This window comes from Neolamprologus brichardi, chromosome 1 (genome assembly GCF_056152115.1).
Source record: "Neolamprologus brichardi isolate AB-2024 chromosome 1, ASM5615211v1, whole genome shotgun sequence".
NCBI classification, from domain to species: domain Eukaryota; kingdom Metazoa; phylum Chordata; class Actinopteri; order Cichliformes; family Cichlidae; genus Neolamprologus; species Neolamprologus brichardi.
Genome location: NC_142104.1, coordinates 41,645,132 through 41,673,018, shown reverse-complemented (window position 1 = coordinate 41,673,018; position 27,887 = coordinate 41,645,132). Strand labels below are relative to the sequence as shown.

The following is a 27,887-nucleotide window of genomic DNA, read 5'->3' as shown; positions in this document are numbered from 1 at the left end:
AGTGGTCTGAGATAATTTTTCTTCATCACCCCAACCAATCACAGCAGATGGCCCCGCCCTCCCTGAGCCTGGTTCTGCCGGAGGTTTCTTCCTGTTAAAAGGGAGTTTTTCCTTCCCACTGTCGCCAAAGTGCTTGCTCATAGGGGGTCATATGATTGTTGGGTTTTTCTCTGTATCTATGAAGCGCCTTGAGGCGACTTTTGTTGTGATTTGGCGCTATATAAATAAAATTGAATTGAATTGAATAATGTCAAGCTCTTTATTAAACACACATCCTCTGAGTGAAAACTCGGATAATTAAATGAAGAAATGATCGTTTACTCATCACAGCTAACTAGAGCCAAACGTGACATTAATCCTTTTTTCTGACCAACATCAGAGTCAAATCCAGAGTAACAAGAAAACCTTCAACCAGTTAAGAGCTGTTAATTAAGATCATCGATACTGGGATTCTTCTACACTAAAATGTGTCTCTACACTATATACAGTATGGCTTCTATTCCCAGGTACACATACGAGTGTGGTCGAACACAGTCCACATTTCCACCATTTCTACTCTCGACATGCAGAGTGGAGGATATAAAGTCTCTGGATAAGTACATTCTCCAAGTCCCTTAGGAGGACCAGTAGATCCTGATCTTGGTCGAGTCCAGACCGGGTGCCCAGGCCTGGGTATAGCAGCTCTTGACTGAGACCTCCTAGCAGCAGGCTGTGGAAGTCCTCCCTGTCCAGGAGCTGATCCATGTTCTGCAGGAAGAATCCTTCACAAAACCTGCAGAGTTCAGCTCCTCCATGGTGCTGCAAGTGCAGAAGCTGAGTCAGTGTCTCTGCGATAATCCATTTTATATATGATGTTGATATAGGAAATTTTTCCTTGGAGATTTTTTTCGCAGCAACATTTATGCAAACAGTTGTTCCTTCTATTATGATCTTGAAATTCGAGTCACCCTTAAAAAATACAATAATTTTTACACCTAAAAGAAAATAAGGCTCGAGTCTTTAGTTTCACAGCATGAAGGTCTAAATAGAACATGGTCCAATCAATCAGATGTAATGTGAGAAATCACAAATTTTGCCTGTTCTTTATTTTATCTGTACTCTAAAGTCATAAAGAAACATTTTGGAAACAGTTTGTGGTGGAGTTTATACGAGTCCCATCATCAGGTTCTGTAACTGCCCATCAAAAGGCAACAATCCAAAACTTTACCTGAGTTATGTTTGATCAGTCTCCCCTTCAATTTCATCTTTTTTGGGATATTTAGATTTGCCGTGGCTACTACTACTGCTGCTTTTCATGGCAGTGCTTTCATATGCTATGGTTTGAATAAAAGCTGTGTCCCAGATATCTAAGTGTCTTACATGTCAGCTTGTGTGTTTTTACCTTAGCAGCCTTGTAGATGCTGACAGCATTGTCCAGAGTAAGGCTTTGCGACAGTGACATTTCACAGCGTCTTTGCAGACCTCGGAGCTGGTAGAAAGTGGCCACTGGCAACAGCTACGAGACAGACACCAAAGAGTAAACCATCGGTGTACTTTACACTATTTACAAAGCTTGTTATGCACACATGAGTGGTGAATACACATTACTTCTGCCATAGTAATAACCTGATGGTAAAAATGGTAAATGGCCTGTATTTATATAGCGCTTTACTAGTCCCTAAGGACCCCAAAGCGCTTTACACATCCAGTCATCCACCCATTCACACATTGGTGATGGCAGCTACATTGTAGCCACAGCCACCCTGGGGCGCACTGACAGAGGCGAGGCTGCCGAACACTGGCGCCACCGGGCCCTCTGCCCACCACCAGTAGGCAACGGGTGAAGTGTCTCGCCCAAGGACACAACGACCGAGACTGTCCGAGCCGGGGCTCGAACCGTCAACCTTCCGATTACAAGCCGAACTCCCAACTCTTGAGCCATGATTGCTGCTCCTGTCCAAAAAAGCACGTTACCAAAAAGAAATGTCTGACTGCAGCAGCAGCAGAAACAACAGAAAATAACAGATGCCGTCTAAAATATTTGCCCCGGTGACAGAAGTAATGCAAGAAGTCATAAATAGTTTAAACCTACCTCACAGTCAGTGGCTTAAAGAGATTCATCTACTGAAACACAAACCAGTACAATCCACAACAAGCTGGAAATCCTAAAACAGGCCCAGACTGGAGCAGGCATTGACTCAGTCTGTGGGACGTTTACCTTCAAGGCTTCAGAGGGAGACACAGACAGCCCCTCAGTTCCTCCACAGTACAGAGACTTCATCATCATCTGCACGGAAACAAACAGCCTTCATCCACCTAAACGTCTCCGTCACATCTGCACCGAAGCACAAGGGGTAAGCTAGTTCCTCACCTGGAAGGTGCCGTAGGTCATGTGATTGATGTGGACGATGTTATCGGGGGAATCTGTGAGCAGCTGGCGAAACCTGCCAGGACAGAACGCACATCAGGACACATGTCATTCTTTAAAAAGGCGGTGACATTCGAGGCCACTTGTTCACATAAACTTTCTAAATAAAGTGTAAGAGTAAGAATTAATGATCAATAATCACATTAAAATGGATCTCATTGGTTATCATAGCACACGGAAGCTCACTGAGGAATGCCTCCTATTAGTGGATGAAAGGTTCATTTCTAGGTAAGCAGTGCTCAGTGTCATTTGATAAAATGAACATTTAAAGTTTGGTTCTAAATCATGATGTGTCCGGGTGTGGTTGGTGGCTCGGCTGCAGGGGAGGAGTGGAGCAGCAGGTTCAGGATGGGCTGTGTGGGTCTTCCCTATTTCAGTAGCAGCCGGGCCAGAGAGAGAGGAGCTGCTGGAGCAGCGTGCGCCGGAAAGTGCCGCGAATAATAAAAACTGATTGTAGCAAAATAAAAGAAGAAGGCAAAAAACACACCCATGGAGCCGTGTTGGGTCTTTTTCTGGGTTAATAACAACAACAATAACAATAATAACAATAATAATAACAATAATAACAATAATAATAACAATAATAACAATAATAATAACAATAATAACAATAATAATAACAACAATAATAACAACAATAATAACAACAACAACAATAATAATAACAACAATAATAACAATAATAATAACAACAATAATAATAACAATAACAATAATAACAATAACAACAACAATAATAACAACAACAATAATAATAATAACAACAACAATAACAATAATAACAACAATAACAACAATAATAACAATAATAATAACAATAATAATAATGTGTACTGTATTGATCCCCGTGGAGAAATTCCTCTCTGCATTTAACCCATTCACTCAGTTACACGTGCTATTTAAAAAATAATATTGGATCCATTTCACAATGTTGATATTTTGAAATTGATCTCACATATTGTGAGAAGAAACAATTAAGATATAATTATTTTGTATTGCTCAAAGGTTTCATGAAAATACAGTTTGGTGCAGGTTAAACTTAGCGAGCAGTGGTGTGGTGAAGCTTACGGCCGTGCAGTGTTAGAATCAAGCAGCAGCCACAAACAGGTCAGCTGATCACAGCCTGTATGCAAAGAAAAAAAACTGCTGGGGCGTATTTGTCTTATTTCTAAATTATTTTCTTCCCTCACACTGGTCCAACCTGCCAAATCCCACTTTACTGGACCTGAACACGACTACTCTAATACATACGTACATCAGAATATTTAGTGTAGTGGACAGGTTCCTCTGTTATGAATTATACAAAGCTGCTTCACATCTTAGGTTAATTTCACAGTCAGCACTTTATACTGTGCTTAAGTGTTTTTGAGTCAGCAGCATGTTTGGGGAGTCTGTTGGGGGATTTCACTTATAACTCTTCTAGACGAGCTTTGCTTAAATAAGAGCTCAAAATAACTTTACACTAGAGCCATGTGCAGTCCCTCATGTCCTTCTCTGTCTGAATTAGAGCTGTAAAGTTAATCATATTAATATCTGCTCTCAGTGACATCATACAGATCCAAGAGTAGAAAAACTCATACATCGCCTTTATATAGCTCCTAATGTCTTGCATAAGATTGCACCTCATATTTCCCATTTTTGTAGTAAATGTCAAAAAGAAACTGGCACTTTTTTTCATTACTTTTGGGAATGTAAATTAATCAAAAGATTTTGGAGCTTCATATCTCAAGAACCAAGTAATAGTTTTAACAATCTGATTCAAAGGCACCCCGGGTATTTTCTTCTTGGCCGACCCTCAAAAGAAGTAACATTGAATCACTTGCAGCACAAATTATGTGACAAACTATTGCTGGTAGCTGGGAAATCTATTCTCATTAATTGGGTTAAGGATAAACTCCCCTCTGTGACTTTGTGGTACAGAGAATTATTTAAAGTTATTCCTCACGAAAGAACTGCTGCTATTTTAGCAAAATGCTGCAGCAAGAGTCCTGACAGGGACTAGAAAGAGAGAGCAGATTTCTCCTGTTTTGGCTTCCTGTTAAATCCAGAATTGAATTCAAAATCCTGCTCCTCACATACAAGGTCTTAAATAATCAGGCCCCATCTTATCTTAATGACCTTGTAGTACCATATCACCCTATTAGAGCACTTCGCTCTCGCTCTGCAGGCCTACTTGTTGTTCCTAGAGTATTTAAAAGTAGAATGGGAGGCAGAGCCTTCAGTTTTCAGGCCCCTCTTCTGTGGAACCAGCTTCCAGTTTGGATTCAGGAGACAGACACTATCTCTACTTTTAAGATTAGGCTTCAAACTTTCCTTTTTGCTAAAGCATATAGTTAGGGCTGGACCAGGTGACCCTGAATCCTCCCTTAGTTATGCTGCAATAGATGTAGGCTGCCGGGGGATTCCCATGATGCATTGAGTTTTTCCTTTCCAGTCACCTTTCTCACTCACTATGTATTAATAGACCTCTCTGCATTGAATCATATCTGTTATTAACCTCTGTCTCTCTTCCACAGCATGTCTTTATCCTGTCTTCCTTCTCTCACCCCAACCAATCACAGCAGATGGCCCCGCCCCTCCCTGAGCCTGGTTCTGCCGGAGGTTTCTTCCTGTTAAAAGGGAGTTTTTCCTTCCCACTGTCGCCAAAGTGCTTGCTCATAGGGGGTCATATGATTGTTGGGTTTTTCTCTGTATCTATGAAGCGCCTTGAGGCGACTTTTGTTGTGATTTGGCGCTATATAAATAAAATTGAATTGAATTGAATTGAAATGAGGGTCTCTTTCTCAATGTTTGGTCCCCTTTGCTTTCCTATTTGCCAAATGATTTGTCCCAACTGTTGAGGGGGGGTGGTTGCAGTTAAGATGTTCTCAGTTAACCCTTTAAGACCTACCATAGAACCAAGTCAGCCAGAGCTTATATTATATTTTTACATGCTGTGGAGCCATTTTTGGGAGCATTTCAAGTTGATATACATCAATACAACCATTATAGCCTAAATTTTAATAATATGTCTGCATTAAGTGCATAGTGATTACATAAATTGCAAAAAAGTGCAATAAACTACAAAAAAATTTAAAATCGTTTTTGTTTTTTTAACATATATTTCTAGTTAGAGAAATTTAAAAGGCTTATCCCTCAAAACTGTAAATACAAAAAAGTTGCACAAAATAGTTTCCTACCACAGGAAATTTATTTTAAGTGTCTTCATAGTTTTATTTTTGAAATACACCAATTTTTATATACTGCAGGAAAAACGAAAATAAATATTATGATGCAAATTTGCAAAAACAGCAGCATATGCATCAAAATAAACTATTTCCAGCAGTGCAATATGAGTCCTAAGCATCCCAGAAACGACACAGAAAGTCAGAAAGTCAAACATAACTTTTAAAAACACCAGTATAGGCTCATGAGGCCCTGATGGTAAAAAACTACATTTCTGCAAAAATGACGTCACTTCCGGTTTCGGGCAGGTCATGGTGGACATGCGATAGTTCACGCTGATGGATGTAGGAAGTGTTATGAACAGCTGATCAGATCGGCAAAGCGTGTTTCTGGAATATTATGTTTTTGTTGCTGCAAGCGCTTTTTATGTAGTTTTTGCAAAGCTATATGTGGAAGGAAACTGTAACCGAGGACAAGCTGATGGCATAAGATGTAAGAACAACTCCTCCGGTTTCATATGCAAAAACAATTATTGCGTTAGCTCACGTGGTTGCAGAGCTACCGGGATTTAAAAAATGGTTACGCAAAACAGAGCGTGCTGCTCTGACCGGTTTTAAAGGGTTAAATAGGAAGTAAGCGTAAAGGACAACAATTCATTCTTGGAGTTTATCTTTGTGTTCGTGAAAATGTGCTTTTTTTGTGTGTGTGTGTGGTTTTTGTTGTTGTTTTGTTTTTGTGTTTTTTTGGGGTTTTTTCTCTCTCCTCTTTACCCCATATGTGTATTTGTACAGGTATATAATGACTTTAATATATTCCCTTTGGGTTTTTTTTTTCTTTTTTTCTTTTTTGTTTGCTTGTTATGTTTTATGCTTTTCTTGATAATGAATAAAAACTGTTTAAGCAAAAAAAAGAAAAAGAAAAACTGAAATGTAGCGTTTAGAGGAGTCAAAAGCTTGAGCCGTTAGCTCACCCAGACTTCTTATTTACACATATACCCTGACCTCATTATTGGAAATTTAACTACTTACAATTTACATGTTATGCAATTTCTCCGAGCCTATATTCTTGCATTGTGTAGTCTTTTTGCTACATGCCCTTACACATTAATTTTTTTTGCATTGACTAGAGCATGTCTGCAGCCTCTTAAAGGTTAATAATAACAGGCAGCTAATGTCAGTCAGAGAAGAGAGTTGATACCTGTCTGACGCAGACATCAGCAGCACTCGGTGTGCAAAGAATGGGCGCCCGTCCACCATGAACGTCACGTCTGACATCTCTTTGTTGTTCAGAAAATGAATATCTGAGCAGAGACAAGCATGTAATCCTTCATAAGTTGGTCAAATGTAACACGTTAAACATTGACACTGGCAGGAGGGGAGTGTTACCCAGCTGTGTGGACAGAGTGACGTCCAAAGGTGGGACCGGAGGAACGGGAGACGAGCCGTAGCAGAGAGAAAAGACAGTCGCCAGACGCTTTGTTACCACGTAGTCCTACAGAGAATGAAACAGAACAGGAGATCATCGTAGCACTGACCTCTGCGCATTCAGCAGCACACATCCACACACAGTCCTTTATATATGCTGTATTATATAAGAAGACTGATGATCCAAACTCTGAGTCCTCCAGTGGTGAAGCATCTACGGGAAACATAATAAATTTTCCCCGAAGCATCCATCAGCATGTGAGTATGACACGGATGGATGTGTGAACGTGGCTCACACTAATGCCACTGCTGAGTGCTGTGATGAACTTTACTGAGAAATTACCAAAGAACAAACAAGTAAATAAATGAGAAAATATTTTTATAATATTTTTATAATATGGTGTCATAGTTTGAACAGGTTTGAATTTCAGAATAGTCCCCAGTGCAGGTATAAATGTCCCCAAATGGTTGGCTCTTTTCAAAAGTGTGGGAGTGGTCGGGAACCACGCTTTGTCACGTTCTGCAGCAGTATCATTGTGACACACAGTTTGTCTTTCATGCATGGGAGCAAAAAACCAACTGAACTTCATAGAGCTAGTAGATGTTTGTTGCACTGGGCGCAGAGTGTGAAACCACTCTCTAAAATCTGTTTAACAATAAAAATGTACCATCGCTATTTTTCAAGACATTTCTGTTTCTTTTGTTTCGCTGCTCTGCCTCAAACCCTTCATCTGCATTTCCATGAAATTATGGAAAGACAGGAAAATCCACATAATCAGAGATGCAGAGGTGCTGAGTTGTACCTTGGTGGTCTCCAACATGCTGAACATGAGCGGGATGCCCGTGGAGAGAAGCCCGGGGCTGTAGTCCTCCGTCCTGATAGAGGTGAACTCTGTGAGGAGGGAAATGATGACATCGTCCCTACACAGCTGTTGGGCTCTGAGCAGAGACTCTAACCAGATGTGCAGCCTCCAGGGGACACCTGGAGAGATCAGCGAGAGGGAACCAGGGAACGAGTTTGAGGTCTTTGTGCAGTTGGAGCCAGAAGCAACAAGCTGTTAAACTACTCTGTTTTTCCCCCACCGCTCTCTGGATCGCTGCTCATCAAAGCCAAAGGAAATAGGAAGCTGCAGGCAGCTGATTGCAAATGTTCCTTTTATAAAGACGCTTTCAATGCAATATATGGAAAACCACCAAGTTTCCTGGCATCATACAAAGTTTGGATTTTGAATTTTGTTAGTTCATTCAGTTTATTTCACTTTCATTTGTTGAAGCACACAAATACAAAGAGAACGTGCACACCTCATGGACAACAAAAAGGTTCAAATTTATATTGAAATTCGTGCAGTCAGCGTTAAACGCGTTAACGAGCTAACCGCGCTAACGCGTTTAACGCTGACAGCACTAGCTGTCACATCCTCAACTTCTTTTACGTGTCTCTCAGCGCAATCTTACGCTGTGTCCCAATTCAGGGTCTGCACGCTTGAAGTACGCATTTTAAATGTGATTACGTCACCGCCACACGACGACGGCTGTCCCAATCCAAAGTGTACTTCAAATGCATACTCCAAATGCGCCGTCGATTTCCCCAAATATCAAGCATGGTCCGGTGCACGCTTCGTGGTCCCATATATCCCACAATTCATAGCGCGGCGGTAGGTGTGGTAGGTATGATAATTTTGCCGCAAAATATGGCAGAAGGGAGCGGCCAAGAGTGAACTGTCAAAAGTAAGTACTGAATATGACGTCACTTATTTATGTGCGAATGTTTAATAACGAAGAACATTAAAACATTGCTGTTGGCCACATGTCGGCAAAGTTATGTGACATTAGTGATGTTTGTACTTTCAGCGTTAACTTGGTTGTAAAGCCTTTATATATATAGATATCAATATCTATATCTATATATCTATCTTTCTATCTATATATATATATATCATAATAATCTGACAATACTATGATATTGGCCATATTATATTTACATTACCACAGTGAGATGATTTTAGTCTCATGAACAACATTAGCTAATTGTTATTTACTAACTAATCTTAAATGACTGTTCAATACAGAAATGAAGCCCAACAATCATGTTTTACAGTCCTGTGGTCTCAGCCTCAGATACTCAACTAATCAAAGTGATGTCATGACAAAAATGAATGACCAACAAAACATTTTTCTCCTTCATTTCTGTCAAACAAAGCTGTATGTAACGTTTCTCGCGGTTAGTATCATGGTTGCTAGGCAACCTGAACAGCGCCACGAAGGCTAGACCGTCCCATTTCACAAGCCTCTCACTTCCGCACTTCTCGTACTTATAGTACGCACCGTACGTAGTACGCGTAGTGTGCGTACTTCAAGCGTGCATACCCCGAATTGGGACACAGCACCTGAATTGGAACATAGCCTTAGCATATGTCGCTGTCGCTACCCGATCCGTACCGGAAACCCGATCGGTACCCCGCATGCGCGAAAGGTGTCTACTTCCGGTCGTAGCGTTTTACGATAGTTATGTGTCAGCGTATCAGTTAAGATGTTAAGAATAATAAGTATATCTTAAAATGTTTGCAATAATGAAGCATTTCAGTACAATGTAGACAAAAACGAAAAATAAAAAGATAGTTACGGATCGGGACTCCCCGATCCTTACTGCGCATGTGCAAAGTCGGACCGTACAAATCGGGTCTACCCGATCCGTACCGCGCATGTGCAGATGTTTTCTTCTTCTTCTGTTGGTTTAATGGCAGTTTACTCCCCAGTGTATGAGGATACTGCCACCTGCTGACCGAGCGAATGAACCCTATTGTAAACTGAATTGGCGTCATTACAAACGCGTGTTAAATTTGATTTAGTGATAGTCGAGTGTGTTTATGCTTGTCTGTGTGGAGAGGATTGACTGGAATAGTGATGATGATGTCCGCTATCACTGTCAATTGTCAGTAAACACTTAATCTGGCTGATGAATCTTCACGTGACACATTGCTAAATCAATATTATTAAGTCTGTAATAAGGCGCCATTCTTCTTATTTTACGGCGCTGTTGTTCAATCGGGGAACGCTCTCTGTTGAGGAGAAAAGCATAAATTTGTTTGTATACGGATTATCCATAGTTTAAATGTCCCGGTAGTCGAAAAGGAGGCAGAGCTGCTGAGAAATGCTAGGAGCTAACTGGGCGCTAACCGTGTCATTCAAATATATTGAATGTCGCAATGTTGGCAAAGAGAGGAAGTGACGTAGATTTGCGCATGCGGGGTACCGATCGGGTTTCCGGTACGGATCGGGTAGTGACAGTGACAGCATATTCCTGCAAATGGTCCGTCAGGTTATTGTCTCCCCAGAAACACTTCCCTTGTGTTTTTTCCCATTTCCGTTGTGTTTTATGTGCTTTTGCAGCGTTTTTCTTATTGCTGGTGTGTTCTTAAGTTGCAGTCCGTTTGGCCTCTCAGGGCCACCGTATTTGACTCTACTAGCTGAGTTTTTGGAACCAGAGAGCTGCTTCACGTAAGCAGAAAAAATGTATTTTTGGACTGGTCTCACGTTTGAGTCTCAGCAGCTAATCACTTACAGTCCATCACATCCCACCTGACTATAAAAGAAAAGGTTATGAATTGAAACAGGTTACCTGGAGCGTTATTAAACCGATAAGTATATAAAAATACTAGATAACAGTTTTAAACGCTCGCTGTTGAAACATGTTTTCTTTGTTTTCCAGATTGTTCTATATGTCGACACGCCCTCCTGTCAGATTATAAGAACTCTATCAAGCAGTGAACACTTGAGGTAGATTTTCATGTCCCAGCAATGAGCTTCATAAATACACCCCTGTGCCTGCTTCTTGGTACTGTGCTAGAGCTGCACACTAGCTAATAGTTTAAATGTTCACTTCACTGGACGTGTGTTTTTTTAATGAACTAATTTTTCAATCAATTTGATTTTATTAGAGCCAATTAAAGTAACAAATAAGGTGTTACTGGGCTCATTATGAAGCTCATGATGAGTCTCTGTCTGATATTCATGGATATTTTCATCCTGAGCTTTGTAATAAAGGACTGTAAATCTCACATTTTGCTCTCCTCTGATTTCTTCAGCATGAAATTTTGTTTTTATCTGTCACAAGTTTAAAATAAATTACGCACATTTCAAAATGATACCTGGAGCCTGCAGTGCATATGTATTTACTTGTTATTTAAAAGTCGATTACCCCAGTCCAGAGTTCCTCAGTTTGACATCACGTGCTTACCCATGTCTCTGAGCTCCATGGTGACGTCCAGGTAGCCGTGCTCCGCGCTGTAGTAGGCTGCCTGCTGCAGGGCCTTCATCCTGTTCTTACACAAACTCGGAATAATGCTTGGGGAGTCAGGAGCTAGAGGCTGTGTTGAAATTTTTAGTTCCTCTTCCTCCTCATCCTCCACTCCTTCAGCCAGGATCTCTTCCAGAGAGAGGATGTCCTCCTTCCTGTGCTGTGGCTGCTGCAGAAGCCTCCTGAGGATGTTTCTGCAGGTGGAAAGGGCAAATCTGTTGCTATGTATGTGTGAAAGAGCAAGGTAAAACAGGAAGTGGAAAATGTGGAACTTTAAGTCTCACCTGTGCCCATGTGCTGCTGCATAGCTAAAGCAGTTCATGTCTTCATACAGCGGTGAATTCCCATGATGCACTTTGATCAGAGGGTCTGCTCCGTGAGCGAGCAGCAGGCTAACCATGTCGTAGTAACCTGAGAAGATCGGATGTTCTATTGGTGGATCCATTCGAAACAAATACACTGACACACACACGCGCGCTGTCTTTCACTATATCAGCAAATATCTCATGTGACCACGAGGCCCCTCGTAGAGCCTAAACTGGCACCACTGTCAGTATACAAGTCATTATTCTGCTAAAACATCTACTCATACAAATAGTTTTCACCAAACAGTCAAACACACGAAAACCTCAAAATAGATGTTATATTGTAACCAGTTTTTATTTACACCACTGTAATTTATTCTTATTAACAATGTGTTTCTGATCAAAAAGGTCCACTTTGGTAAAGCTACAGTTTTGTCAGCTAACTTCAGATTACACACGCTAAAATGTTCAGCAGAATGATACCCGCTGCAGCAGCTAGCTGTAGCGGTGTCTCAGCGGAGCTCTCCTGACTGTCCAGCAAGGCTCCACCCTCCACGTCTGCACCGGCCTCCAAAAGCAGCTGCAACCATGAGAAACACAATACTGTGAGAGCCTCATTCAGTCAGACCACTGCAGCAATTCAAATGCTAATTTCAGTAGTTCAGTGAAATGTTTTTCTGCTGATGGAGTCTGTTTGAGGGACTCACCTGAGCCACGGACAGGTGACTGTGAAGCACAGCAAATGTTAAGGCCACCCAGTGCCGACTGCCTGGGTAAACAGACGGATGTCTGGCAGAGCTGCCAGGGACCTGAACATAAAGCACACACATACTTCACAACCTGTTGTTATGCACTGAGGTTTTACCTACACCACCATCACTCTTTACCTGCATGTCCAGGTGAGCTCCGGCTTCAATGAGCATCTGCACTAGTGCCTCATCTCCTGCTGCTGAGGCATACATCAGAGGGCTCATTCCCTGCAAGAACACAAAGTAGGTTTTCTTTCTTTTTATTTATGTACATAATTTAGATACAAAGTAATACAATGGAAAACTCTCTACTCTGATTGGAGTCTTCTCAGTAAATTTTTAAGCAGTTTTCTGAAATACATTTTAAACGTATAAACCATCAACCTAGTATTGTTGCAGTCACTGAAACACAGCTGCACTCACCTGATCGTCTACAGTGTTGACACCTTCAGCTCCTAGAAGCCGGGCGGCGTGGTGGAGCAGGTCTGCTCGGCCACACGAGAGCATCCTGAATCCTAAATCCAACTGGAATTTAGCCGAAGCAGCTTCTGCATCCAGACATTTACACAACTGGAAACAGCACTCTGGCCTGCAGAGTAACGCAGTAAAAAACGGGTCATATCAATTTAACTCTTATCTGCACGGCAGTTTTAGAGAACATCCACCTATCAGAGGACTAGATGCTGCTCATACTGATAGCCATACAGCTTGTTTTGATATTCAGGGTTCCTGATTGGAGGCTTGATTTCATTTTCTTTTTTGTGGTCACTAGGCAGTCTTTCTGTACCTGGAGGATCTAAGGCATCCTTTCAATACAGTGTAGTTGAGAAGGTTGAATAATGCACCAATAACCAGACAGGTTGGTAATCAGTCAACTCCTGCTTTGACAGTATACACGATCAGTGGTTTTATTCTTTGGTGTCCTACCTCAGCTGCCTGGGCTCACAGTCTAGTCCTGGCAAAAGCTGTCTGGCCGCCTGTCTGACATCATCACTATCAACCAATAGGCTGCGGCGATGTTCAGCGTGCACCACGGCAACACGGATCCACTCCATGAGAGGAGGGAGGAGCAAGAATGGCCTGAAAAAAGTTTAACATAAGACAGTATAGAGGTGGCCACACACACACACACACACACACACACACACACACACACACACACACACACACACACACACACACACCTCTCTCTGCTCAGTGTCATGGTTGGAGGGTCAAGGTTGGGATTCTCCAGTGATTCCATCTGTGGGCTGGACAGGAAGTAGTAGAGTGTGCGGAGGGCATCTGGAGCCCAGGATACTGGCATTTGATTGGCTGAAGAAGAGTGGCTGATGGAGGGACTCGAACTTCTTAGACGCTGCATGTGGTGCATTGCTCGACACACCAGATCACCTGCAAAAAGACGGGAACCATCATTTCCCACCACCACAGGCTGTTTATAAACTTAATATATTTGTATTTATGTCTGTTTTATGGACAAAGGAAAAATGTAAAAATAAAAAAAAAACAACAGCAATAATGAGGCTGAGATTATTTACCATAAAGCTCATACAGTTACAATTTAATTTGCATTATTTCTCCCTCTGATCTGCCATTTACCTGCTGATCCAGTGTTTTTGAGTTATGAACCTTCCAGTTTTGTTGACATAGTGGATCACAGTGGGTCTGTAATAGTCAGTTCTGGAGTAACAGAGTACATGTACCAGCATTATGTATTTAAAAACACAAAATATGAGCAACTGTATTCTGTTACAGTTACCACTTAAATAAGTGATAATTAGAATACAGTTACTTTGTTAAATGCATTACATGGCGGTCATTTCCTGTTTCATATGTTAGCCCATCCCCTCTCTAATTGTGGTAATTCCACGCATTGCAGGAAACCCAAACAAAAGACGCAATAAGAGGCTCTAATGTAAGCGTCCTGTTAATGTTGGTGGGTCAAAAGACTCCAACCTAAAGAAACATCTGGAAATAAGTTATTTTTAAATGCTAACGTTAGCCTACTGCAGCTAGCTTGTTTTAGCTGTGGTAGCTACCTGGGTTATGTGCCAGATAATGAGGTGCGGTGGCCTGCAGGGTCTGAAAGTGCTCTTGTTATTTGGACACAAGCCACAGATTATGGAACCAAGTGGCAGCGAGAAACGCTGTGTCCCAGGAGTCCGACGTCGGTCACAGTTTAAATAAACACACACAAAACACAGGAGCCCACTGTGCTGACTGACACAACACACACGTACTCAGCTCTCCAATGCTGCCGACGCAGGTGGCAAGGAGCGCCTGCTCCAACATCCGCAGCTCCAGCTGGATGTAGGCATCTTCCCTGCTCTCTGTGTATGGGCTGATGTGGGCTGGAAGTGACAGCTCACCTACAAACACAAAGAACATTTATGAAGCTGTAAGTTTTTAGCCAAGTTTCCTGCATAAAGCTGGGAGTTGGTTTGTTGCATCACTTTGGCCTGTGTACGTGGTTGGAGAAGGTTCTGTCGTCAGAAACTCTTTGCCAGTTTTAAACTCATCACTGCAACGTAGCATTACAAAAGTATCTCCCAAACACACAGAACATCATGGATACAACAGTTCTGAACGCACTGCAGCACAAAAGCTCTCTCATGTTATTGACATGATGCACCACCACTTCAGGCCATCTGCTGGTACGATGCGATGCACTCACTCTCAAAGCCAAGCAGCCACTTTAGAAAAGCCCATACAGATATACGCCATCACCCACTTACACACACACTCGTAGATCCCTGACCATTGTGTGCTTTTGAATCGGGGATTTGCTGACTCGTAACCTTACGCACAATGGAAGCCACATCACTGATGGCAATCTGCAAAACCTAAAGCCCAACAGAATACAAATCCAGCTTTAGTGACGCATTCACAGTGATCATGTGTGGAGACATGAACATGACCGACCAGCCAGGACAGATGGGGATAGTGAAGTGGTTGTAACCACTGGAGTGTTTACAGGTACTTAGTTTTAAAGTTCAATTCAGTTTTATGTATATAGCGCCAAATCACAACAACAGTCACCTCTATATTGTAGAGTAGATTGTACAATACTTGTAAGAGCTAGCTAGAGTAAGCTAGCATTTTCTGCATCCTTACTATACACTAGTGTTTTTAAAACTTAAGATCCAGCAGATTTCAGTCAGAATACAGACAGATCTTCGTCCTCTTTGACGTCTTCCCTGCAGATGGCGGCTCCTCCCTGAACCTGGTTTTGCAAAAAGAGGTTTTGGGGGTCTTTTTCTCCCCACCGTTGCCAAGTCCTTGCTCACTGTGAATCATGTAATTCCACTGGTTCTCTCTATGGTCAGATCTTTAGCCTTGACATGACCATAAACCACAGGTGTCGAGGACCGGTGTCCTGCAGGGTTTAGATGTGTCCTTGATCCAACACAGCTGATTCAAATGGCTAAATGACCTCCTCAACATGTGTTGAAGTTCTCCAGAGGCCTGGTGATGAACTCATCATTTGATTCAGGTATGTTGACCCAGGGTGAGATCTAAAACCTGCAGGACACCGGTACTCGAGGCGGTATACAGCTCAGTGTATTAGAAACAATACTCACCGTATGGTGTGGCCCAAACCTCATCCAACACCTCTGAGCTCAATGTTAATCAGACTGTTTATCAGCCTGAGCTGATTCATTCCTCTCTACTAAAAAAACATCTCTGCTTTCTAAAACCAGGCCTGGCCAGAAATAAAGAAAGCTTTGGTTAAAAAACGGACTTGTGTAGGTGATAATCGATGCTCATTACCCTGCTATGTTTACAGACAGGAGACAGGGTGAACAGGCATCTATTCACTGGTGCACAACAGGGGACCAGTCTGCAGCGGACAAAGCACAAATCACTGTTCTCTAATACCGACCCGTGTAGGACCGACCCCCCCTAAAGACACGCCTGAGCTCCTGTTCCCAACACTGCCCTGCTTACATCCAGAATCATGAGTGATTAAGTCATTTCCTTTGACGGCCTCCTTGTGTGTACCTGCAGCTCAGTGAAAACAGCGCTCAACAACCCTCGAGCCTGCAAGCACCCACTGTGAGAAAGACTGAGTGTATGTGTGTGTGTGTCCCAAATGGAGAGAGAGGCTCAGTCCCCGGCCCCGAAAACAACAGCTCTTTTCTGCTGCATGGTATAATACTGCAAGTGTTTGGTTGAGACAACAGAAGCAGAGAGTCAAAGGTTGTGTGTGTGTTTCAGTGTGTGTTTGTGTGTAAGGGTTTGAGGTTACAATCTCAGTCCGATCCAGACTAAACCAGGAGAGAAGGAAATACATTTAAAAAGAATCAAAACCTCTGCAGTGCTGTGAAAATACAGAGCCCCGCAGGGGACATGGGAGAAAAAAAAATTAAGACGGACTTTTGCGAGATCTCGCAAAAACTTTTGCGAGATCTCGCAAAACAAACTCAGGATCTCGCAAAGGTTTTAGCGCATTCTTTGGAGGCCGCCAGCTCGAAGCCGACCAGGAGGTCGAGGCACGATGTGCCGGGAAAGCGGTGTTCCTCCTGGCTGTAGTAGGTCTCGACCTCCCGTTAGCTTCGAGCTAGTGGGTGTCAGATCTCCGAAAACGTCGGAGCACTTTTGCAAATATGTGATGTCTTGTAAACCGAGCAGGTATCTGACGTTTACACAACTACATTCACGCCTCAAAATATCTTAAAAGTGTATTTTGTGACCCAGAAAGAGTAATATTACAACTAAGTAGCTGCCGCCATTGTTGGAATTCAACTTTTGCGAGATCTCGCAAAAGTTTTGCAAGATCCCGAGTTAGTTTTGCAAGATCTCGCAAAAGTCCGTCTTAATTTTTTTTTCTCCCATGTCCCCTGCGGGGCTCCGTAGTGAAAACGGGTCAGATAGTGACAACATAGAACATTTACATGCAGAAGGTTTTATTATTGCTACAAAAATAATTTAGAGTAAAGACTAGTAACAAGAGTAAGAGTAAAGGTCATGGCATCAAAGCAATAGAAACTCAACAACATCCAACTGGAATCATGTAGGCAGACCTCTGTCACCTTCTCACTGTGTTTGTTCACCACTCCCCATTTAATCATGAGTTATTATTAATCTCTGGCTCTCTTTAACAGAGGGTCTTTATCCTGTCTTCCTTCTCTCACTCCAACCAATCACAGCAGAAGGCCCCGCCCCTCCCTGAGCCTGGTTCTGCCGGAGGTTTCCTCCTGTTAAAATGGAGTTTTTCCTTCCCACTATCGCCAAAGTGCTGCTCATACGGGGTCACATGATTTTCAGGCTTTTGTCTGTTGTATTATTGTGTGATCTTCACCTTACAACATAAAGCACATTGAGGCAACTGTTGTTCTGATTTGAGGGAATCACAGATTGTTGCTAATCAAATAAATTAAGGCTTTTTTGAACTTCTGTTAAAGTCATTTAGAACCTGTTGCTGTTCTAATATTTTAGGACTACATCACACTAGAGTAAAAATAGGATGTCAACTAGCTGGGAACAAAAGGTTACCTGGTGATCACATCTTCAACCAGCAAAACTGAGGATGCAGTCGAGCCTCTGCATCTAAAAACTGAGTCAGTAGTCTCGAATTCTTTCTAATGGTCAGCAGGGTCAAGTTTAAGAAAATGATCTTATTAATCATTTAAAATAATTTATTGCATAAAGGCCTTCTTAAGTATATCTCTCTCTTCATACTTTGGTTCGTTAAAATAGATGATAAAGGCAGAGCATGCTTTTTGTGACTGACAAATTGTAACCAGACCATTAGGCATGCATTGGATGTAAGATGCATCCCTCACTTATTTGGCTTTCATTCTACTAAGCAGAGATGGGCAGTAACGCATTACTTGTTACTTGTAACGTGTTACTGTAATCTGATTACTTTTTTAAAGTAACGAGTAAAGTAAGAGATTACTATTGCAAAAACGTTAATTAGATTACTGTTACTTTCCCGTAGGAACGCTGCTTTACTGCGTTACTAAAACCGTGATTTTTTTGCGAGAATGTCTCATGACAGTGACGTAAGCGAGTGCGACGTTCGTGACAACAGCTGTGTGCAGATCAACAATGGATCATATATCGAGTGCAGAGAGAGTATGAGCGTGCAGCGTTTAAAGCGTGGAAGTACTGACCTTACTTTGAGTTTGATTCCATAAAAAGTGACAAAAACATTAGTGTCCGTTGTGCGTGGGAAGAAAACTTCTTCTTACAGCGAAGAAAACCTAAACTTCCAAGCAAGCACCGAGTAGCTACGACGTAATGGGAAACTCACAGAGAAACTCGCGGATTCTTCCACTGACCGCTGCACACCTGCACCAGGGTAACCCTCCGCCTACCCCACTCCTGCTTTACAGGTGAAAATAGAGCAACAGGACCGCTAGTCTTTGATTTTATTTATTTTCTACTGTGTTTTACTTGCATCTATTTGAAAGACTGAGTGTAAACACACAAAATATTTTATTTTATGTGCTGGAATGTGCAGAAAATAGGTTTAAATGTTAAACTAATTTCTTCCAGTCAGTGAATGTTGCATATAATTAAATTTTTGCTTGATGCATAAAGTTAAAAGATTAAAACTAATAAAACAAGTTTTAAAAAGAGACTTTTTACATTTGATTACATTTTGTATGATGGATTATGCAGAAAAAGTAGAATTGGGCTGAAAGATCTATCACTTTATCACCTATTCAGGTTGTAAATCGTGTTTTTAAAAAGTAACTAAGTAACTAAGTAATTAATTACTTTTGAAAATAAGTAATCAGTAAAGTAACTGGATTACTTTTTTGGGGAAGTAATCAGTAATTAGTTACTGATTACTTTTTTCAAGTAACTTGACCAACACTGCTACTAAGGACACGGCGTTTCATTTCTTCTGACTTTTCTCAATTTAATTAGCCAAAACCTGCACCCCAGTTCAAATAAAAGCTAATAACTGGCTGTGGTGTCCATGGTGTCAGTGTCCCCACTATAGCACTGGCTTTTTTACCTTGACCTGTTGGTCAGAATATTAGAGAGATGGATGCTTAACCCAACAATGTAGACAAGAGCCTGCAACTACAGAAATATTATAACCATGGAAAAGGGATTTTTGAATTCACACAGTTCACCTAAAAGCACCAGTAAGTCACTTGTTTGTGTAGCATACAGTATGATAATACAGTACAGTACAATACAGTATGATCCTTAACAATCTAAGTCTTTTAAGTGGAGGTCCGAAGGTCAGTCAGAGCAGGGGTTAGCTCAGTGCTCATAACATCAAGGAACCTGAACAGACTGTTTAAAGTCAACTTATGGTAGAAACAATCCGTATCAGGGCTTTTATGATATGATATGTTTCACATGGAGCCAACATGAAGAAGCTGCAGAAACAAGATTCAAATGGCACAGAAACAGAGAATCCTGTGCTCTTACTTGGGTGGGATTAAATAAAGCCTCCGCTCAGAGAAATGTCAAACACACAGGTAGAAGATGTTGTTTTCGTAGTATAATCTGGTTGAAACCTGCAGGCCGCATGTCTGGAGCGATTCTGTGTTGGCTTGGGGCAATGAGCGCACAGAGCCAGGAATCAGCAGCCATGAGATGCTGTCAACAGCAGAGCAGAGCTCCAGCATCCAAACGGCCTCCTGTCACGAAGAAGTTTACAGTTTGATTAAAGCTGGTCAGGACAGAGCCGTCCAATGTACTCGACCTCTGGTTAACCTTTTACTTTGGTGCAGTTGTCCATAAAATGCTCCTGCTGGAGCCTTCCTTCGCTCTGTGGTGGAGCTCACAGATTGTATCCTCCTGCTAATACAACCCAAAGTAGCCGAGCCATTAAACATTAAACCACATTTTCCTTCTGTTTTATAGTTTCACATAAAGGCCAGATGGAGATGACATTAAGTGACATTTGGTAGCACAATGAGTGTTGGATTACTCCATGTAATCTGACCCAGCATCAGATACTGTCTCCAGCTGGCTGCATCCACTTCCTCCTCAGTCATAGCTCACACACACACACACACACACACACACACACACACACACACACACACACACACACACACACACACACACTGTTTTATCCTTTACACTTAGTTTTCTTTTATGCTTTTATATGACATTTCTTTTGCTTTTGTGTTTTAATGCCATTCAACTTGCTTGTTGTTTTGGTACCTTGCCATAGCCTCATCCTTCCCTGTTACTTCATCCTATTCTCTTGCATGTTAAGCACTTTGGTACACCACTGGTTTTTTAATGTGCTATATAAATAAAGTTTGTTGTTGTTGTTGGATAATGCTTCAAAATATCTGCCCAAAGATAGCTCCCACGACCTTGCACAAAGGATTGTGACATCACTAATAGTACTGATTACAGTAATATTTGGTTGTTGAGATCCTGCCTGTAGAGCTGACACAGTAAATAAATCTAAGTCAGCTTTCACATGACCAAAGCGTTCTTCAGGTAAGCCATCTTTGTTGGTGACACCATCATGACCGGGTGCGTCTGCTCTCTGGGCCATTACCAGTTTGCAGCAGAACAACTGTAACCACTATATGTGCTGCAGAGTAATTCATCTGCGCCTCTTTTTCTGTTCTCTGTCATCCTGCTCATGACCCAGAAATCAGCCTCATCGGTGCATCGTGTTGAAGGACGTCAGAGTTATTCAAATATATTTGGAGGAAAGAGGAGAGTTACTGAAGGATGCTCAGGAGTAAAAATAGTTCACTGATTTTTTTAACCTACACAGAAGCAGATGAAAACTACAGATGTCACAAAGGAAGACAAAAAAAGCCTCGTGTAAGGAGATCGCTCTGAGCTGATCTGACAACCAGTGTTAGCCTAAATCTGCTTTCTGTTGGATTTATTATGAGCTGTGTCTGTGGATGCTATCAGCAAACAAAGTGGAAATGTTTGCTCAGTTTCACTGCTTTTGCTGCCAGATCAGGAAGAATCAGGAAGAACGCTGGCTGTTTGGACCAACTGTTCCTGTTAAAGAAAGATGCAGTTATACAAGTATGTGTGTGTGTGTGTGTGTGTGTGTGTGTACGTGTACGTGTGTGTGTGTACGTGTGTGTGTTTGTGTACGTGTGTGTGTGTGTAGGTGTGTTTTTGTACGTGTGTATGTGTGTGTGTGTGTACGTGTGTGTGTGTGTACGTGTGTTTGTGTACGTGTGTGTGTGTGTACGTGTGTGTGTGTGTATGTGTGTGTTTGTGTGTGTGTGTTTTTGTACGCGTGTGTGTGTACATGTGTGTACATGTGTGTGTGTGTACGTGTGTGTTTGTGTGTGTGTGTTTGTGTACGCGTGTGTGTGTACATGTGTGTGTGTGTACGTGTGTGCGTGTGTACATGTGTGTGTGTGTACGTGTGTGCCTGTGTGTGTGTTTGTGTACGTGTGTGTGTGTGTGTGTTTGTGTACGCGTGTGTGTGTACGTGTACGTGTGTGTGTGTACATGTGTGTGTGTGTAGGTGTGCCTGTGTGTGTGTGTGTGCGTGTTTGTGTGTGTGTGTGTACGTGTGTGCCTGTGTGTGTTTGTGTACGTGTGTGTGTGTGTGTGTTTGTGTACGCGTGTGTGTGTACGTGTACGTGTACGTGTGTGTGTGTACATGTGTGTGTGTGTGCGTGTGTGTGCGTGTTTGTGTGTGTGTGTGTACCTGTGTGTGTGTACGTGTGTGTGTGTGTACATGTGTGTACATGTGTGTACATGTGTGTGTGTGTGTGCGTGTTTGTGTGTGTGTGTGTGTACGTGTGTGTGTCTCCTGCCTGATCTGGCTGTTTGTTCAGTCCAACACTGGGAGTCGTGAACCTCCCATGAGTGAAAAAGAGAGCTCCTTTGTGCATGTGTGTGTGTGTGGGTGTGTATGTGGGTCAGAGGCTAACAGCACTCACTCATTTACTTCCCCCGTTCGTCGTCCTTTCAGGGTTGGGACCTGTAGTATCCCAGCGTGTTGCAGTGAAATGTGGTGCCTGTTTGTGTTTGGCTGTGTTACCAGGTTCCTGTTATGACTCGTTCACATGATCGTTTCTGTTTCCTGGATGATTAAGATGCTGCGTGCAGCATGATGGACGTGCAGACTTTCACAATAGAATCCAGTTTTCAAACTGGACCCAGTTTTAGTTCTAAGTTTATCACAGTTTGAGTTGTTCCTTGTTGTTAAGTCTCCGTCTCTGTGGTTAATGTGCCAGTGATTTAGTTTCTTCCTGTTTTATTTTGGCAGTCCTTTGTCTGTTAGTCTGTATTTAGTTTTACTTCTTATCTTGATTCTGTTGACCCGTACCTTGTGTTCTCGCTCCCGATATGCTCATGTGTCTATTTAAATCCTCAGTCTACTTGTGAGTATTGTTTTGTTGTCTCACTGTGTTACTGTTGCATGTAGAGGAACGACGTTATTGTGAATCGTTACATTTTTTGCAAATTGCTGAGTGGTACAATAACATATATTGTGATTTATTACTTTTTTCAAAGGCTAATTATTTTGTCTGTTAAGTTAAAATTATCTCACTTCAGTTGATTTTTATGTGAAAATCTGATTGTCACACACACCAAGCTGTCAACTAAAATCTGCTATCAATGTTGCCATGAGACAGACAGTCTTCTATGGTGTCAAGTTTGCAATCACGTGCAATCTGTTCCTAATAATACAGCAATTAACTGTGATAAAAGGTCAAAAAGCACAAACAGGTTTCTGTCTGCATAGACAGAAACTCACATTAACTCTCACATTTGCAGCCTCCTCTTCACAGTATTCTCAAGTATTTAATCAAATATCAATATTTGGTGTCCCTGTCTTGGTGTCTATACAATATCTCCATGCAAAATATGGCAATACTCTGCTGTATCGACACCCCCCTGTATCTCCTGTTCCCTGTATCTCACTTTTTGCTTGCAATCTGCCTGTTTCTGTGTCTGCTTTAGGGTCCACACTTCAACACACTAAACACAACAAATTTGTTTGAACATATAAGGGAAACGATTCAATTCGATGTCATTTATATAGTCCCAAATCACAACTCTGTTTCACCAGGTGTGGTCCCTAGGTTCTGTAAACATGCTGTTGTTGAGCCAATATTAAAAAGAGCGGTTTGGATCCAACACAGCTTAAGAATTATAGGCCTATCTCTAAGCTTCCATTATTGTTGAAAATTCTGGAAAAAGTAGTTGCAGATCAACTTACAAGTTTTTTTTTTTTTTTTAGAAAAACATGAAATTTATGACAAATTTCAGTCGGGTTTCCGTAAAAGTCACTCAACAGAAACCGCAAAATTAAAGTCTCTAGTGACATTATGATGTCAGCTGACTCCGGAGCATCCTCAGTCATGGTTTTGCTGGACTTAACATCTGCCTTTGACACCGTTGACCATACTATCCTGATTAACAGGCTCCGGGACAGAGTCGCTGTATCCGGTCTGGCTCTGGAGTGGTTTCGGTCGTACCTCTCCAACAGATCTTTTAGTGTTTTTGCGAATCAGTTTATGTCACATTCTAAGGATCTGACATGTGGGGTACCGCAGGGTTCAGTACTGGGTCCTATTCTTTTTCTCCTGTACATGTTACCTCTAGGACTTAGAATTAGGCAGTTCCCTGAGGTGTCTTATCACTTCTATGCTGATGATATTCGACTCTACTGCTCTTTTAAGCTGATGGAAGTCCATAAACTGTCCTCTTTAATTAAATGTTTAGCTTCCATTGAACAGTGGCTTGGTGACAACTACTTACAGTTGAACTCTGAGAAGTCAGAAACATTAATTATTGCCCCCGACAACCAGATATCTTGGTTCTCTTGGCTCATCTGTTCACCTGAGCCTCAGGTACCTTTTTTTAAATTCTGCCATGTCCCTAGAACAACACTCTCGACAGTTAATTAGGAACTGCCTTTTTCAGCTAAGAAACATCTCCAAACTGCGAACTTTGCTGTCTAAGTCTGAGTTAGAAATGGTTATTCATGCTTTTATTTCATCTCGCTTAGATTATTGTAACAGCCTTTTTCTTTGTTTGAGCAAAAGGAATCTTGACCGTCTCCAGTTAGTCCAGAATGCTGCTGCAAGGCTTTTAACTAAGACACGGAAAAGAGAGCACGTTACACCAGTTTTACGTTCATCACACTGGCTTCCAGTACATTTCAGAATTCATTTTAAAATCTTGGTACTGATTTGTAAAGCTTTGAATTGTGATGCCCCTGCCTACATTTCTGATCTTTTAGAACCCCACGCTCCCTCTCACAGCCTGAGATCATCTAATCAAAGGTTGTTGGTGGTCCAATGAACTCGTTTTAAGACCAGAGGTGATAGATCTTTTAGAGCGGTGGCCCCCAGGTTGTGGAATGCTCTAACTCCATCATTGCGTTGCTTTAATTGTATTTATTCTTTTAAAAAGCAGCTTAAGACTCATTTATTTAGACTAGCTTTTAATTAGATTTCTGCTGTAAGTTTGATTGTGCTGTTTTTTTTTTAATGTATATCTGTTTTTATATTACTGTGAAGCACTTTGTGGTTTTTACCCTGTGAAGAGTGCTATATAAATACATTGAATTGAAGTGAACAACAGTTGCCTTGAGGCACTTAATGGAAGGTAAAGACCGGTGACAGTGGGAAAGAAAAACTCCCTTTTAACAGGAAGAAACCTGACAGAACCAGGCTCAGTAAGGGTGACCATCCGCTTGGGATAAGGGGAGGAAGAGTAGAGATTAATGATAACTAATGATGAAACGCAGGGTGGTGTATAAACACACAGTGGGTGAAAAAAAGGTAAGTGAAGAGAAAAAAAAAAGACAGTGCATCATGGGAAGCCCTCACCAGCCTCGGCACAACCAAGGGAGGATTCAGGGTCACCTGATCCAGCCCTAACTATATGCTTTATCAAAAGAAACAAAGTTCTAATCCAAATCTGTACAATAAAGAGCCCAAGGAATTAATCTGCCCTTCAAACTTGAGGCCGAAAGCATCTCTTGTCAATTTTGTGACAAAAGATTCATGCAACTTTGCTCTGTAACACTTCCTCAGTTGCCCATTGTCCATGCTGTGATTAGAAAGAAATTCTTATCTCAAAATAACTTGGAGCTATTCAAAGACAAAATATGTTTAAGAAGAACAAAGCTGACCTCAGTACGTCTAACAGACAGTGTTTCCTACTTACTACCCCAAATGCCTCTTTCCTGTCTGAAGGATTGTCTAATTGCTCTCTCTGTGGTGTTTGTAGACTTCTTAAGCTTCTGGTTCTTATTACCTGGACTCTGGAGAGTTCTCAGCAATTTAATGCCATCATCAACTCGTCTAATCTGTAACACTACCCAGTTCAACAGAGGACCGAGTAGGAAGTCAAGGTTTTTCCCCTCTGTAGTGAGGTCAGCCTGTGAAGATGTAGCCCACAGCCGTCAGTCACAGATATGCAAGTCCTGGCACTGTACTGAAGAAGAGGTCTTTTTCAAAGACTGATTGAAATAACAAAAGCTGGCAGGTTTTCATCCAGACATCTTCCTCTTTCTCACAAGCTGTGATGTGAAAGTGTAACAGAGAAAGAAGAGGAAATATCACATATTATAAGATAAATGTGACAGAAATTTGGAAAGAGAAATTTTAGCAGAGCACCGGAAATGCGCTTTTACGCCTCAGACTAGCCTCAGACATGCTACAGCTGGACATAGTGTTATTGTCTCTATATATGACATATATATATATATATATATATGACTCCTATAACAGCAGAGGTCAAAAGAACACTGCTTCACTGTGACTGACAGTGAAGTAAGAGCTCCAAAACAAAACAAGTCCTAATGGACAAATCGTTTTGTAACCAGATGAACATAATTATAATAAAAGTGAACATCAGATTGGAATGTTGCACAAAGAACACACTGTATCCACTGTATCAGAAAAAAGGTGTCAGAACCTTTTTTGAACTTTTTGAAGTATCGTTTGTGGATCTGCTGGAAGGTAACTTGGATGAGTTGGTTGTTGTAAAGCTATTTCTTATTTGGATTTTCTGTAGTTGTCATTTTTCAATCTAAGGTTCTTGACAGGGGAGAGAAAAACAGCCTGTACATGTGCATATAATACCTGCTTTAAACTTAAGCGATAAATTAATAACATTTGCATTTTGATCCTTTTTTAGATTTAGATCAGAATTTTTAAAGATCTATACTTTATTAAAAGTAAGGTTCAAAATCTCGTCATGAGGTCACTGAACTCACCACTGGCATTTTTGCCACATATGAGATGCTCGTAGACCTGCAGCAGCCCCCACAGCTCTGCGTCGTTGCTCACAGCTCCATCCAGCAGCTCGGTGGTCACCGGACCGCAGATGACCCCGTCGTTATGCCCTCCCTCCTCTTCCGCGGTCAGCCTCGCCGCCTGCAGCCCACGTCCTGCCACTTCCTCTGCCAAAGTTTCGACACAGGCTGTTAGGCACACTGCAGCGTACTCGTGCACACGAACCGACACCCGCGTCTCCACCATCCACCTAAAGAAACGGCCCACGGAGAGCGTGAGGCCGCAGCGCGAGGACTTGCCGCGCTGACGCGCGGTGTTGCCTGAGTTCATGCAGTACAGGGACACCGCCTTCACAGCAGATGAGATGCACTTCTCTGCGAGACCCCAACTCAACACCAGCCTCACTGCGCTCTGCACTTCCAGCCGTGTGCACCGCCTGTGCAGCTCACTCAGCCGCTGAGCCTCCCGGGAGATGCGCACCAAAGCTCTCCGGAGCAGGACAGAGAGCCTGAGGACCGCTTCCCTCGTGTATGACGCACGCGTGCCGGCAACTTTACGCACAACTTCCAGCAGCTCCTGTTCGATCCAGGGATACTCCTCCAGCTCGGGCAGAAAGGGGCATTTCGTTAGGATATCTATCACGTCCTCCGGCAGCGTGCTCACAGTGTCCCAGCTACCGTTTCTGCTGTACAGGGAGCCGGCGTGCTGCCAGCAAGGACCCCGGTGAGGTGTGTTCAAATTTGGCTGCGAGTGCCCCGACCTGCCCGAGGACAGGCTGAGTGACGGGCAGTTCTCCTCCGCCATATAACCCGAATCCAGGCACAGGCCCTCTAGGGTTTTAATCAACACATTGTTGGACATGATGCGGAGCTCTTTACGCACAATAGAGAACCCAGCTAGTGTTTACCATTCCAATTTTGATCCCCAGTTTAAAGAAGAGAGGCTCCTACATCCAGCTGCCAGAAACACACAGCTGTAGGAGAGGCTGTACCAAACCTGACCGCAGTTTAAAGAGGGACGGAGTGTTTTACGCACAAGCGACCAATCAAACTCGAACTCACAGTCCTGCCACAACATCCTTTTCACCCTGCTCGTCAGCACCTCCCTGTGGCTATAACCACGCGTGATTATCTGTGGGTGTGTTAAAGTCATTGGGGGGGGAAAAAAGTCTGGTGTATGATGTTCACATTAAAAACTAGCTGGACTAGAAGTCCTTTTCACCTCAGCTGTTTTTACTTTCCAAGTTGGAAAAGCCCAGATGAGACATATTTTGTTAAAAGCCAGCATGAACAACACGGAAGCTGAACTGTATTTTCAAAAATGTCATTAAATTTGTCTTCTGAGACAAGCAAAGACCTTATTCAAA

At 42.2% G+C, this 27,887-nt stretch overlaps 1 protein-coding gene across 1 annotated transcript; it reads right to left on the bottom strand.

The window, feature by feature from the left end:
• Positions 1-325: 325 nt before the first annotated feature.
• Positions 326-27,482, bottom strand: LOC102789538 (ankyrin repeat and BTB/POZ domain-containing protein 2-like). The gene is made up of 17 exons (XM_087845139.1): positions 26,503-27,482; positions 14,588-14,716; positions 13,532-13,739; positions 13,275-13,427; positions 12,771-12,936; positions 12,486-12,575; positions 12,306-12,407; positions 12,082-12,178; positions 11,578-11,704; positions 11,234-11,487; positions 7,800-7,978; positions 6,958-7,063; positions 6,770-6,872; positions 2,351-2,423; positions 2,198-2,266; positions 1,382-1,495; positions 326-798 (listed from the first exon to the last, which is right to left on the bottom strand). The coding sequence occupies exons 1-17, from the start codon at positions 27,380-27,382 to the stop codon at positions 553-555; spliced, it is 3,096 nt and encodes a 1,031-aa protein (XP_087701265.1). The 5' UTR covers positions 27,383-27,482; the 3' UTR covers positions 326-552.
• Positions 27,483-27,887: the final 405 nt, after the last annotated feature.